General features: G+C 40.2%; 1 protein-coding gene across 4 annotated transcripts in view; it reads right to left on the bottom strand.

Moving 5' to 3' along the window:
• KIF2A (kinesin family member 2A) overlaps window positions 1-15,635 on the bottom strand; it is a 71,722-nt gene extending 56,087 nt beyond the window's left edge. For 2 of the 4 annotated variants that reach the window (XM_032849864.1, XM_032849858.1), the window contains exon 1: window positions 15,340-15,635. In XM_032849864.1, coding sequence (XP_032705755.1) covers window positions 15,340-15,403 — 64 coding nt within the window. In that variant the 5' untranslated portion in view covers window positions 15,404-15,635. The remainder of the gene's footprint in view (window positions 1-15,339) is intronic. The other 2 variants (XM_032849879.1, XM_032849874.1) reach the window with 1 other exon arrangement.
• Window positions 15,636-15,865: the final 230 nt, after the last annotated feature.

Raw genomic sequence — 15,865 nt, forward strand, 5'->3', positions numbered from 1 at the left:
TTTAATCACCTCAAAAAATACACTTCATATCCTTTAGCCATAACTTCCCTATTCCTCCAACATCCTCCTCCCCAACGTAAGTAATCGCTAATCTACTTTGTCTCTAGCGATTTGCCTATTCTTGGCATTTCATATAAATGAAATCATATAATGTGGTCTTTTGCGAGTGGCTACTTTCACTAAACATGTTTCCAATGTCTATGTTGTCATATCCCATCACATGAATAAACCACAATTTATTAATCAGCTGATGGACACTGGGGTTTTCACCTGTTGGTTATTATGAATAATGCTATAAACATTAATGTACATGTTGTCATATGGACAGATGCTTCCACTTCTCTTGGGTATATTTCTAGAATATAGCATGTTTTGTTTTTTAAAGACTTACTATTTTTAGAGCAGCCTTAGGTATACAGCAAAATTAAGCAGAAGATAGAGATTTTTCTATATAGTCCCTGTCCCCACACATGCATAGCGTCACCCATTAACAACACCCCCCCACCGGGCTAGTATATTTGTTGTAACTGATAAACCTACACTGACATATCATAATTACCCAAAGCCCATTATGATTCACTTTTGCTGCTGTATGTTCTGTAAGTTTGGACAAGTGTATAATGACATCTACCCATCATTAATTACAGCACCATACACAGTATTTTCGTTGCCCTAAAATTCCTCAATTTTGCCTAGTCAGCCCTCCCCCAACTCCTAACTCTTAAAATCTTGGAAAAGTTTTTTTAAAACCTGAATTATTTAAAAAACAAAAAACAAACAAAAAAAAAACCCCTAACTAAATTACTGAGGATGTGAAGACATGGTTAATCTATTCATTGCTGGTGTTAAGTTCATAACACATTCAGTCAATAAAATGAATCCCTGCTATGTGCCATACGGTACCATACTAGATGCTAAGTTGTTTTTTGTTGTGGTTTTTTTTAAAGGTTTACTTATTTATTTTAAGGGAGGAAGAGGGGATGAGGGAGACAGAATACTGAAACAAACTCCCCTCTGAGTGCACAGCCTGATGTTGGGATCCATCCTGGGACCATGAGATCATGACTTGAGCCGAAATCAAGAGCAGGCCACATAATCTACTGAGGCACCTCTGGGTGCTCTAACATGCTAAGTTTATAGTAGAGAATCACACAGACCTGGTATATGGCTTTAAAAAAAAAAAAAAAGGCATGAAAATAAATGTATACTTACAAAGTAGGACAAAGTTTAAGATTGTAAAGTGTACTGAGAAAGAATAACAGATCAAATTTTGATTCGAGACTCCAAAAAGACCCCTTTGACAAGTACAGAAATAATATTGAAGCTGAGAACAAAAAGCAACAATTGAGTCAGGCAGACTGGGCAGTAAGAGAATGTGAGGTGAAGGGAAGATTTTGTACAAAAGCCCTGAGGTAGTAAAAATCACTAAAAGAAAGCCAGTTGAGTCTCAAAAGTGGGAGCAAGGAGATAAGTATGTAAGGTAACTCAGAAGAAAGCTAAGAGCCTGATCACACAAAGCCTTCAAATGTCATATTAAGGATCAACTGATGCATGCTCTCCAAAATCTTAATATACTGATAATCTTTCCTTGCTCTTTCTTTTTAATCTCTTCTCATCCCTCTCACTTCTTTCAACAAACATGATGATGTGATTTCTCTCCATTAATAAAAAAAAACGTAAGTGGCATAGCTGTGCATCTTCCACTTCCTCTGTACAGATGAAAGCTCCATGTGGAGACATATTTTTTTTAATTACCATATAATGTATTATGTGTGGAGACATATTTTTGTGGATTTTTCCCATTGCTTTTACTCAATAACTAGTACACTGCCTAAAATGCTCAATACATAGTGGTTGATGAACAAATAGACACACTTTTTTTTTTTTTAAGATTTTATTTATTTGTCAGAGAGAGAGAGAGAGAGAGAGCGCGAGCGCAAGCACAGGCAGACAGAATGGCAGGCAGAGGCAGAGGGAGAAGCAGGCTCCCTGCCGAGCAAGGAGCCCAGGACGCTGGGATCATGACCTGAGCCAAAGGCAGCTGCTTAACCAACTGAGCCACCCAGGCGTCCCAAATAGACACACTTTCACCCAACTACACTTCCAGTCAAAAGCTGGTTGTGAACAGTAAAAGAACAGAGACATAACTGGCTTTAAGAGATTTAGTTCCTTGATCTGGCCTTGAATAACAAGGCAATCTACTTAAGTGAGTTAGCCAACTACAGAAATACAGGGAAGTAATTTCATCAGCATGAATTTATTTAACTGTGTTTGAGTATGAAAAAATCCCACTCTATTATTAGGCTATTCAAGTTTATTAGGTTAAAAACAGTAATGTGTTTCTTTCAAAAACTTTTAATAACACATGGCATCTTGTTTTTCTTTACTAGCTATCATAACACTAGAAATTAAATGCTTTTTATTTTATGTCTAGACCTCATAAACACTTTATAGATTAAGTATGCTATCTTTTCTGGGCCATTTAACTTCACAAGAAAACATTCTACTAGACTCTATAAACCCTAATCTCTATAATCCAAGCTAGCAAATCTCAAAAACGTATGTTTTACATTGCTGTCGACAGAGGGCACTTATGCAGATAAGAAGGTAAATTCACATATTCTCTTAAAAGCAAATTGTCAAGATCTACTGAAATTTAAAAACTATAATTCTGTGACCCAGAAATTCTACTTCTAGGACCCTATCCTACAGATACAGTCATCAGTATGCAAAAAATGACAAAAGTTCAAGATTTTTCAATACAGTATTGGCTGTATAAGAGCTACAGATTGGGGGGCACCTGGGTGGCTCAGTGAGTTAAGCCTCTGCCTTCAGCTCGGATCATGATCTCTGGGTCCTGGGATTGAGCCCCCATCAGGCTCTCTGCTCAGCAAGGAGCCTGCTTTCTCCTTCTCTCTCTGCCTGCCTCTCTGTCTACTTGTGATCTCTGTCAAATAAATAAATAAAATTTTAAAAAGAAAAAAAAAGAGCTACAGATTGGGAACAATCTAAATAGTGGTATATTTAACCAATAATAAAAGGCAGCCATAGAGACTATTATTTATGTATTCCAAGGTTCTTCCAAGATATCATTATTATTAAATGAAAATAATATTAAGAAGCACCAGTGTGTATAATACACCATCTGTAGAGAAAATATATTTACAAATACAAATAAACATACACAAAAACATGTAATTACAAATATCTATATTATATATAAGTAGAAATATAAAAACATTTCCTTGAAAATGCAAAACAAACCCCTGTACACATATACAAGAACCTGGAAATACTGGTTATCTCTTGGGAAAAGACTCAGGTGGCTAGGGGGCAAGGATATGATACAGACTTTCTAATATATATCCTTTGGAACTTAATTATTAACCATGGTACTATATTAATATTCAAAACAGGTAGTTAAATTTAAAAAGCAAGTTAAAAGTGTACATTAAAAGCAAAGACACAGAGGCGCTTGGGTGGCTCAGTGCGTTAAGGCCTCTGCCTTCCGCTAGTCATGATGCCGGGATCCTAGGATCAAGCCCCACATGGGGCTCTCTGCTCGGTGGGGAGCCTGCTTCCCCCTCTCTGCCTGCCTCTCTGCCTACTTGTGATCTCTCTCTGTCAAATAAATAAATAAAATCTTTTAAAAACAACAACAACAACAAAGACACATATCTCTCAATGCTCTGAAGATGAACACAAATCAATTTTTTTCAGAATGTGAGAAACTGAATAGAGCAGTGAAAGAAGAGCATGGCTAAAACTTAATTTAATCACTGGTTCAAAAATAAATAATTTACTAAGCATGAACAGGACCTGCACTAGGCACCAAGGATACGATAGAACTGGAGTCTGACCAAAGACAAATTAAACAGATACAATACAATGAGAATTCTGATAAATAAACAGAGGAGACTCAGAGACCACAAAGCAGGGGACCTATCCTACTCTTGGAATCAAGGAAGAATAGAATGTTTAACAGAGACAAAAAGGAACAGCAGTACACCGATTCAGGAGGTAGAAGTGGAGTGTTCTAAAGAGTTCAATATGTCTGGAGGGCCTCAAATAAGCTGCAAGAAATCACACTGGAGAGGGAAGTCACATTGTTCAGGGTATAGAGTAAGCTATGTTAGAGTGAGGCTTTAGCCAAAGGGCAAGAGAAAGAGCATGTGACAAAAAGTTTTAAGCAGATGACCAGGGGGTCACATTTGTATGTCTGAAATATTACTCTGAAAGAAAAATCAACCAAAGACGGAGAGACCTATTAAGAATTTGTTGCAACAATTCAGGAAAGACATAATCCTAGCCTCACCAAGATTACAGTAGAGGGATAGAAAAAGCGTATGGACTAAAGAGATAGTTCAGCAGTTATATTAAGAGAACCTGAGGAGAGGATACGATGTTAAGAGACACCAAGGAAGACATCTAGGTTTCTGCATTGGGCAGTGGGTGATGGGTCCAATTTTGGACATGCTGAATTTGACGTATGTATGAGACAGCCGTATGGAGATACTCAGTAATCCATCCATCAGATACAAAGAGTACTATCTGCAGCCAGCCAAGGCTGAGGAGAAGCATTTAGTTCACTCAGAGAGAGATTACTAAGTGAGAAGTACTGCAAGGTTAGGACCAAGCCCTGAGGAACACCAACATTAACAAAATAAAGAGAGAAAGAAGGAAAAACATGAGGGTTGGAAGAACACAAAATATTTCATTTACTTCTAGTTTAGTTAAGGAATGGCTCTTAATGAAACCCAAAGGACATGTAAAGTTAAAAGCAATGTGTTATTCTTTTTTTTTTTAAAGATTTTATTTATTTATTTGACAGACAGAGATCACAAGTAGGCAGAGAGGCAGGCAGAGAGAGAGGGGGAAGCAGGCTCCCCGCTGAGCAGAGAGCCCGATGTGGGGCTCGATCCCAGGACCCTGAGACCATGACCTGAGCCGAAGGCAGAGGCTTTAACCCACTGAGCCACCCAGGTGCGCCGCAATGTATTATTCTTAATAAAAGTGTACCCCTCCCAAAAAAGGTACCCTAAAAAACACACAAAGAACATACAGATATTTGGAGTCCTCCTGTAGCCAACTCTCAATTAACAGCTATGGGGGGGTAGTGGATGCTAAAAATGCAACCCATACATTATCCCCAAAACAATTTCAAACAACGACTTTCTAAAAATAAAGAGGACTGAATCTAGAGAGGCCCCCAAATTCATCAATTATGCCAACGGACTCCTGGCAAACTGCTATAATCTCTTGTATACTCCTGACAATACTGCTGCTCATCTAACAAGAAATTCTTTCAAATGAAACATATGCCCTTGTCTAAAATTTTGAAGGTCATGGGAGCGAGGATGGCCTAAAATCATGCAATGGCAGAGAGACTGGCAAAGACCAACATTTCTTTTTCTAAAGAAATCATAAAGCCCCAGGGCACTTGCACTGAGTGCCACAGCTATTTACTAGTCTGCTACAACTGACAAAGTAGTCCTTACTAGGAAGAAATCCTATTTCTTTGCCTTCAAAGGCATCAGATTAAGGGACATATAATGGTCATGCAGCATATGCTAGCTGAATTAATAAAAAACACCTGAAGGCAATCTACACCATAGAAAGAAAAATGAAAGCACTATTTAATGCTCTGACTTCCGATGCCTGGAACATCCATAGTACACAAAGAACTCTTAAGGAATTAGTATAGAGGAATTTAGAGGCAGACAATCTATGCTCTAATCTATTTGCTACTGACTTCATGTATAGCTTTAGACAAGTCAACATCTTCACTATAAAAATGTAAGTCTGACCTACAGCAGTATTTCATCAGAGTTGTTTGTGATTAAATTCTTAAGACTTACCTCATTAATTAGGGTCTCTAATTGCTCTCCATTCCTAAAAATCATATACTGGTAAATCACAAATGTCCATTTCTTTTTAGTCCACAGTAAACTAAAGGCTTAAAAATACTACCTCCTCCCCAAAAAAGTTTAATGTTGTCTGCACTCCCAACTCACTTTCCATAAGATGAAACATCATTAGATTTCATGTATTTATCGTACAAGAGGAATTCCCTATTTTATAACTAGAACAGGTAAACACCTGTTTAAATTCAACCCTGGCTCACCTCAAGAATAAAGTTTCTAGACATACTGCTTGGATATCTATCACACCATTTGAACTATAAACTCAAAATGTCCATGGGCCAAGCCTATTTCAGTCCTCTCACTGCACTACAGCTCATTTTAAAAACTGTGTCCGCAAACCCTACATCTCTCATATTGGCCAACAGACAAAGCATAACAAAAATGAAGAGCAAAAGTTAACCTTGACTGCAACCTAATATGGAATAAGAACCTCATTATTAAAAATACTATAAATTCTTACCATTAATTGGTCCATTATTCTAAAAGCAGCTTTAACTTTTAACACCTAATGTGTACATACCCACCTTTTTTTTTTTTTAAAAGATTTTATTTGTTTGACAGACAGAGATCACAAGTAGGCAGAGAGAGAGGGGGAAGCAGGCTCCCCGCTGAGCAGAGAGCCCGATGCGGGGCTCAATCCCAGGACCCTGAGATCATGACCTGAGCCGAAGGCAGACGCTTAACCCACTGAGCCATCCAGGCGCCCCCATACTCACCTTTTAAAATAAATTTACTTTTTACAGCAGTTTTAGGTTGATAGCAAAAATTGAGCAAATCCCCTGCGCCCACATACCCAGAGCCTCCCTTATCATCAATAGCCCACAACAGGTACACTTGCACAATCAGTGAACCAACAGTGACACAGTACTAACACTCAAAGCTCATAGTTTATATTAGGGTTCATTCTTGGTGTGGTATCTTCTATGGGTTTTAACTCATGTATAACATGTATCTACCATTATAGTATCATAGAGAATAATTCCACTGCCCTAAAAACCCAATGTGCTCTATTCATCCCTCACTTACCTCTTTAAAGTCCTAAATTGCAATAGCAATTAAGACATTTTAAATGCTGAAATGACATTCAGAATTTTAAGGGTGAAAAGGTAAGGTGTGGGGCGCCTGGGTGGCTCAGTGGGTTAAAGCCTCTGCCTTCCGCTCAGGTCATGATCTCAGGGTCCTGGAATCAAGCCCCGAATCGGGCTCTCTGCTCAGCGGGGAGTCTGCGTCCCCCTCACTCTCTGCCTGCCTCTCTGACTACTTGTGATCTCTGTCAAATAAATAAATAAAATCTTAAAAAAAAAAAAAAAAAAGGTAAGGTGAAAGCCAAGGCAAAAAAAATAGGACAATAATAAGAGCAAAGGAAAAGTAAAAAAGAGTAGCTGTATTTTAAGAATCAAAACCCTTCATCCCTTAAAAAGCTGAAGCTATATCCTTTAAGTATTGTTTTTCCTTCCCATTCCCTTCCATGAATTCTGAGGGTTTTGGCTAATACACTATATAACTGAGTCTTAAGTAGGCAAAGTGGTTAGTTATAGCTTAAGTAAATTCCTGTTCTACATAAAAACATTTACTGGAAGTGACTCATACCTTAGACTCACTTACTTTAAAGATACTAGTGGCGAAAAAACTGTAAGCAGCCCGAGTTGGATGTTCTCTTTGGTATCACATTGTACACAGGCTCTACAGTCCTCTACAAAATATTCATGAATAGGATTAGCTTGAATAAATGGAAGAGACACTCAGACTTTCCAAATGTTAAGTCCATTTCTTTCAACACATCTGTTCTTTATTCAGCACAAGTGATATACCACCATATAACATCCATTCTTTTTGCAGGTTGCTGGATGTTATCTCTTCCTTAATCATTGCTCACTCTCCTGGACTGATGCAATGTTATCCTTGCTAGCTCTCATTTTCAGAATTATTCTCTCTTAATCTATCACTAATCACTAGCTAACTCCTATTACTGCTTTTAGGAGATTAAGTCCTACTGTAGTTTCCAAGTGTCCTAGAAATTAATTCCAAGAAGCCTTACCTTATCTTTGTTTCCAAGTCTTCAATAACACGTCCCAGATTACTATTTCTTCCTTATTTTTCTCTTCTATCACACTCCCTTCTATCTGTTTGTAGTGCTTTTTATTTGACAGCCCTCCATTTTCAGCTCAGGGACTTCTCACATATTGTATTACATGCCTGTAATGTCTCCTCCTCATCCCCCCATGGCAATCTACTGGTCAACTTCTTTCCACCATTAAAACTTCATTCTCCGTGAAATGTTGTCTGATCACTATTCGGAAATGCTTTATTTTAGAGAAATAGAATGTTATTTTATTTCTCTAAAATAACAGATCACAACCTGTGTGCACAATGAAATCCCCTGTATGTGGGAAGTTAAGTTTCATCAATGCAGGGGTTATTTTAACATTTTTAAATAAAATACTAATGGTCAGGCTCCATATCAGGCCAATTAAAACAGACTCCCTATGCGAAGGACCCAGATATTAGTAGTGATGGAGAGGGGGCTGTTTTTTATGTTTGGATGCTTTTAATTTCAAAGTCTCACAGGTGATTCCAAGGAGTAGCCAGGGTTGTGAAACCACTACACAGACTCTACCCAATTTAGAAAGAGAACTCCCACAACTACATTTATCCAATGTTCTCTAAATATATCTATATCTCACACCATTAAAATACACTTACCACATTGTCCTGACCAATGCATATAATGTAAACATGTGAAATCACACTTCATAAGGCTTAAACACTTCACAGTGATTTATATACTCTGAGCACAGGGTTTCTCTTCCACAAAATGGATAAAATACTGTCTACCTTGCAGGGTTGTCATGAAAAGCAAGATACTGGATATTAACACATTTAGGGAAGCAACTGACCTTATAAAGGGTGCAAATGTTAAATCCCTTCACATATCAAGAATAAGACCGGGATTCAATCTTTAAGAAACAAACAGAATTCATGTGGCAGTATGAAAGATACAAGCTATCTGGATGGAGCTGAGTAGATAAATGCTAACCAAGAGTTATAATCAAAAAGTCACTCTTTGAATAGTGTAGACACCATGCAAATTTTACTCTATGTCCCATCCTAATCCTGTCTTTCCTTTAAAAATGTTTTATGTAAGAAATAAGTCTTTGAAAGTAAGTAAAACATATATCCCAGGCAGGTGTCTAATTCTTATAGTTCCTTGGCCATACTGTGGGGAGGCTTTCCCAAATGACATACAAACACCAGCAGGTGATTGATCAATTTTCATGCTCTCCTTCTTTGGCCCCTGTGTCAACAAGCACCCCAATATCTAGAGAGAAACCTGATGCCACTGGCTCCTCTACCAGAAATGTAAAAGTGAGAAAATCTGATTCCTTTACATATCAAAACAAAGGTAAAAAGCCATAAAGTTAAAACTCAGATGGGTATTAGAGAAAAGAAAATAGGCCAGTAATAACAAATAATGACAATTTCAATAAAGTGACAGGGCTACAGGGATTGATGGCACTGTATTAAGAATTCTGAGGATGAATATGGGCTTATCAGGAAAGTACACCATAAGGGATAATGGATATTAGGTGAAAAGGACAGCATTTCTGGAAGACTCCTAACTCCAAGAGTCTAAATAAAGAGCCTAAACCTAAAAAGGGAAGTGGTAATCATGTACACACAGAACAGCATACTTCTATTGGTACATATCACTATACATCAATCATTTATTTACTGTTTTTGAAGGCAGGAACTGTGTGTGACTTATTCTTTTTTGTATCTCCACCACCTATCAGAACGCCTGACAGATAATAAGCTACTAATAAAAACGTATTTAATTAAATCTTCAATAAGAAAAAACTATGAGATCACACTATTTTGTAATATAGCATAATTACCCATGGTCTATATACCAAAACATCCTCACTCTCTCAAGGCGAGTTGTAGCAGATAATGACAAAAACAAGTGGTACCAAAATGAACGAGCCCTAGGCAAAGACTAGATTTACAAGTACAATTTTATAAAAAGGGACACCTCCCTAGTCATTTTACTCCCAGGAGACAGTAACAAAAAGTTAACTTAAGGTTAACCAACAATGAAATGATATTTCATTTCATTTGAGCAAGTTTTCACAAGACAAATCCCAATAACCATGAACCTGAATTTATTTAGCTCTCTATGTAAGTACATGGTACAGTATCCACTACCTGTAATCAAGCCCTTAAATGTTTAAGCTGGTTAGGTTCTAATGCCTATTTTCACTTAGGCACTGTAATACAATTTTTATTACTTTAACTGAAGGAGATAGTATGTGATGGGAGGGCAACATAACCTATATTTACTCCACAACTAGACCAGAAGAGTGAAAATAAGTTGTACCTAAGACTTAAAAATTATATCTGTTCTATCATAAGTATGATCTCAAAACAAACACCTTAAAAGATTATTTTAGGGCGCCTGGTTGCTCAGTCAGTTAAGCGTCTGCCTTCGGCTCAGGAGGAAGGTCTTCAGGTCATGATTCCCAGGTTTCAGGGTCCTGGGATCAAGCCCCATGTCAGGCTCCCTGCTCAGCAAGGAGCCTGCTTCTCCCTCTGTCTCTCTCTCTCTCCCCCCCTTATTCCCTGGTCGTGCTCTCTCTCTCTCTCTCAAATAAGTAAATAAAATCTTAAAAAAAAAAAAAAAGATTATTTTAGGTTACAGGACAGAGGTATTAAAAGCAATGTAGACGGCTGAATCCAAGAATTAAGCTTTGCAAAAGATTAATGTAATATTAATGACAAGTATACTTGTAACTAATGAGAATGGGTCCAGATGATCCCTAAAGGAACCCTGTTCTAGACATTCCACACTCAAGCCTCCTTCCCTATTTAAACAAGACACAGGCCCAACTAGCTCTTTGCTATTTTCTAGATTTTAAAAAATTATGACATACAGAACAAGTTGACACATAAGCTTTCCCCAGAAATCCAAAATTTTTGCCTAAGAATCAAGTGACTAGGCAATGAACACAGATTCCTGGGTTTCTGTGATAATTCTAGAAGCAACAAGTGACTAGTAAAAAGGGCTTTAAAGCCTTAAACTGTTGATTCTTCATCCTTATAGTTAATAAAATGTCAGAATTCAATCTGATCTCTCCAATTTGGAAAATTTAATTCAATGTTACCAATTGTAGGTTTTCTGAACCTCTTTGGTAGCAATAGAAAAAAATTTTACTACAGGGGCTTTTACATCTAGGAAATAAAAACAAACACTAAAGTACAAAAGTATACAACTTCATACCATCATCCACAAGCATGTGTCAGCACTTAAGAAGAAAACTAGGAGTGAAAGAACCTAGGGTTTGGTTGAGATTATGTGATCTTATCTAATTAATATGTGATCTTGACAAATAATCCAATCTTAGTTTCTTTGCCTATAAAATGATAAATCTATCACCTTCCTACACTATTATCTCACAGGTTTCTATAACACTGCTCTAGTGCCCTTCTATGACTGAGAAGCAATTTGCTACACATCCTCATTGGGTTGTAGAAAGCTGTGTATGGTTCCTAAATAACAGAATTCTCCCTTTATTGCCACAGTTCTTGATAGTCTGGTTCTTATACTATGCAAGACAGGTTCCTGGCTGCGACTACAAGCTGTATGAATCTAGACAAGTCCCTTAAGGTGACTTAGGGCTCTGTTTCCATATTTATAAAAATGAGAACTAAATTAACTTCAAGGATCCTTCTGGTTGATCCTTCTCTTCAGATCACATATATCAATGCTGTGACTAAGAGACCCCAGAGAACAAATCAGAGTTGCAGCTTCCAAATATTCAAAACATTTCTCATCTCGGGTGCCTGGGTGGCTCAGTGGGTTAAACCTCTGCCTTCTACTCAGGTCATGATCTCAGGGTCCTGGGATTGAGTCCCACATCGGGCTCTCTGCTCAGTGGGGAGCCTGCTTCCCTCTCTCTCTCTGCCTGCCTCTCTGCCTACTTGTGATCTCTCTCTGTCAAATAAATAAATAAAATCTTAAAAAAAAAAAACAACAAAAAAAAATTTCTCATCTCTCCCCTGGTCTCTAAATGATAATTACAGATACTGTCAAGCAGGTAAGAGATGTTTTACAATACTTTTCAGATTTCCCAATAAAGAATACCTAGCTATGGGACGACTGGGAGGCTCAGTCGGCTAAGCCTCTGCCATCAGCTCAGGTCATGATCCCAGGGTCCTGGGATGGAGCCCCATGTCAGCCACCCTATTCAGTGGGGAGCCTGCTTCTTCTCCCTCTGCCTCCTGCTTCCCCTGCTTGCACACGTCTCTGTCAAATAAATACATTAGATCTTAAAAAAAAAAAAAAAAAAAAAAAAAAGACTACCTAGCTATGTAACAGTAAGATTGCAGATTTTAGAGTCATTGGATTCCAAAAATGAGATGACTCAAAAGAGTAATAGGGAGCCACATGCAAAAAAATAAATTATACATGACTATCCATTTCTAGTTTCTGGGAAAAAAACTAGTTTTTTCCCCAGAAACTAGTCTAATTTCATACCAGGTTATCGCCTGGTGGTGAACAATTTCAGTACATCTGACCCCTGTCATTTTTAACATCGGAATACCAGGAATGTCACATTAGCTTCAGCAGATCACTCAATTCCAGTCAACTCTGGGGATGCTGTACTAAGAGGCCTGAATGGAGTGGGGTGGAGGGGGGCGGAGCAGAGTAAGGAGGTGGTAGCCTAGACAGAAAGGTTTCACTTTGAAGTAAGATTTCATCAGAATGATTAACTTAAAATGTTTGAAAACCAAAGATCCGATAATGAATGATTCACTCAAAAACTATATGCAAGAATCTCTGCTAGGCACATTGAGGAGATTCAAAGATGAATTCAGGAAACTGAAGAGGCTATTAGCATTTTAATTCCGTAACACCCTGACTGTGGCTGACATGGATCTGGGTAGTCTGCCATCCCTCAATTGGATTCTCTACACCAGCTCTTCTCCAGTGCAGTTTGAAGATACAATATTAAAAGAAATATATGCAAATATTAATACTTCAGGAAATATGCTGCCTCATGAGTGATACAGAATGACTTAGGAATTCAGAGGCTGACTATCCATCTGGTTTTAGTAATTAGTGAAGACTTATTGGGATTAGTTTTGAGAAGAGCCCCTAAAGATAAGAACAAATTCATTTTAGTTTACCTCTTGGCCCTCACAATATGTTTTATTTATGTATGAGCATCACTGATTGGAGAAGCATGCTTTGAAACAAGGACAAGTACCACGATTAGGAAGCATGCAGAACATCAAGTGACCAATTAACAGCAGCCCTTCTTCACTCATGTGATTTCCCATTGTCTCAGGCATTACATTAGTGCTCATCCAACTACAAAGTGTATTTTTGTTACAATAACCACTAGTGTTTTATCCAATACAGATGTGAAATAGAAGTGGGAGGAAACAAAACAGCTCCTTTAATGTGAAAAAAGAAAGATTGTGGGGAGTTTCCTACACATCTTTTTCTGCTGTGACACACCACTATCCAATGCAAATGACCCTTCCCTACAAGTTGTCTACTTTTACCTTCCACCAATTCAATCATACATCTGAGGAGCATAAATATGTACATAACTAAAGGCTGGGATAATACACACTGTAACAATTTCATTATGACCCCATGGGCAAACTGTTTTTGAAATGTGACTTTAGCTTATTAGCACCTATAGAAGAACACAAAGCTCCAATATATATGTTTGGATTTCTGGTAAAGGCAAAAGGCAAAGGCTTAAAGACTATTATAAGTCTCTGTCCTAGAACCCTAAAATGAACCAAAATTATTTCAAGTCATAACAAAAAGATGTTTAGAAAAAATTAAAAAATTCAAAGATTTCAAATGCCCTATGATACTGTTCTTTAAATATATTTTGTAGTAACACCTACAATCATAATGGTTTAGAATGTAAAGAACCTAACACATTTTATTGCATCCCCAAATTTCAAATAATATACAAATCCTACTTTCGTTGGAATGCAGTGAACCCTCGTTCACCTAAAAAAGAAATAACAGTAACAGAACTGTTTAAGGACAGTAATTTGAAGAGAAAATAAAAAGAAACCCCAACCCAAGAAAAGGAGACATTGCTTTCCCTGTGGTGTTACTGGTAACTACTAAAGCTCTAAGCGGTCTAAGTGATCTTTGCACATTCAAGGTAATGATGCTTCCGGTTATTTTATCTCAAATATAAGGGAAAAAAATCATTAGCTATATGAGGTCTAACAATATGTCACACAGATAACAGGTACGTCAATCTAGCTTCACAGAACTTGGTCAAACTTGCTTAGAAACCAGGAGGGTGTGGATGTGATAGCAACGTTACTACAGACCATGCAAGAGGATAATAAGCCATAAATAAAGGTGAGTGTCAGGGAGATGGGAGTCATGAACACCGCACACACCTATTACATTCTTGCAATACTCGAATTGAGAGAAATTGTATTTATTTCTCTCCACGCATTTTCTCTTTCACAATATAAATTATTTCCATGCCTGGCTGGCATCTCACTCCACACCCCAAGCTAGTGACATAAAACATTTTCCCCAAGAGGACCCTATAGAAAGATACACAAGCCTAAGGTTTTTTCTTTTCTTTGAATTAAGCATGTATGTTCACCTCACTTTAACTTCTCTCTCGAGGGTGTGAAAATATCAACATCCGGTCGCCCACCCCCACCTTCTCGGTAATGCATCGCTTTGACTAGGCTCATCCCTCTCCTTCCCTTTCAGTCTCATCACCTCTGGGAAGCTTATCGAATACTTCTTCCCGCTGCCCCCACCCCCACATATTCATGGCCGAGCCGCATCCTTCTTCCAAGGAAGGAATTAGCAAAATAAAGAAAGGCATGCTCGAGAACCGACTGGGGAAGAAGCCTGACCAGCTTCAGGGTTGGCCTTTTTCCCCCCGCCTCGGGCCGGCAGTTGGTTCTCTAAATACTGAAACCACTGGTCTCCACGCTCTCCCCACCCCCCACCCCCTGGTAGACACTGCCGGAAAATGAAAAGGCCGGGGTGAAACGCGAGGCTGGGTCCTCCCTAGAGAAGCCCGCTGTCCCCGGGGAGGATGGAGATCGTGGGAAGAGCGGGGACACCCGTCCCGGGACCGACCGCCTCACCCACCCGAACCCCCAAAGATGCTGCCGCGACACCCAGGCCATCGCCAGCGGGCCCCTCCCCGCCCCCGCACTGCAGCGGCACCCGGGGCGGACCCCACGCCGGCCTCACTCGCACACACGCCACACACAAAAGCGCCGCGGCCGCCGCCTTCCCGCCCCCACAGCCCCGCGAGGCAATCAATGAGGCGGCCGGCTCCGCGTCCCCTCCATGAACACCCGAATGCAGGGCCCGGCCGGTAGGGGCGGCGGCGCGGCTCACCATCGCTCCGCTTGATCTCCACGTAAATCCCGATCTGGATCTTGCCGAAGTTGGCCGTTGCCATCACCTCATCTGGAGCAGCGGCGGCGGGCCGAGGGAGGGGGACGGGAGGGCGGAAAAGGCGGGGAGGGGGCGGGGTAGGTGTGGGAGGGGGAGCGGTTGCCCGCGGCCGCGCCGGCCCGGGCGACAGCGTGAACGCGAGCCGGGGCCGCGAGGAGCAGCGGCGGGGAAGCAGGCGGAGGCCCCGGGCCTGCAGGCCGGCGGGAGGACGCGCACGCCGGGGCGCGTCGGGGTGAAGCGAGGGCCGGTGCCGTCAGGCGGCGCGGGGGAGAGTGGGAGGGCCCGCGCCGCCCGCCTGGGAGCCGACGCTGGGGAGGCGGGGCGCCGCGCGCCTGCGCAGAGCGCGCCTCCCGCGTCTCTTCCTCGTTGGCCAGTCTTTCCCCGCTGCCTTGAGGCGCCCCCCGCGCAGCTTCGCGGCGGGGCGGGCGGGCGTTGGCTGCGGCTTGATCGGCCGAGGGAGCGGAAC

Source organism: Lontra canadensis, unplaced genomic scaffold (genome assembly GCF_010015895.1).
Source record: "Lontra canadensis isolate GAN:19392208 unplaced genomic scaffold, GSC_riverotter_1.0 scaffold4, whole genome shotgun sequence".
Lineage (NCBI taxonomy): Eukaryota > Metazoa > Chordata > Mammalia > Carnivora > Mustelidae > Lontra > Lontra canadensis.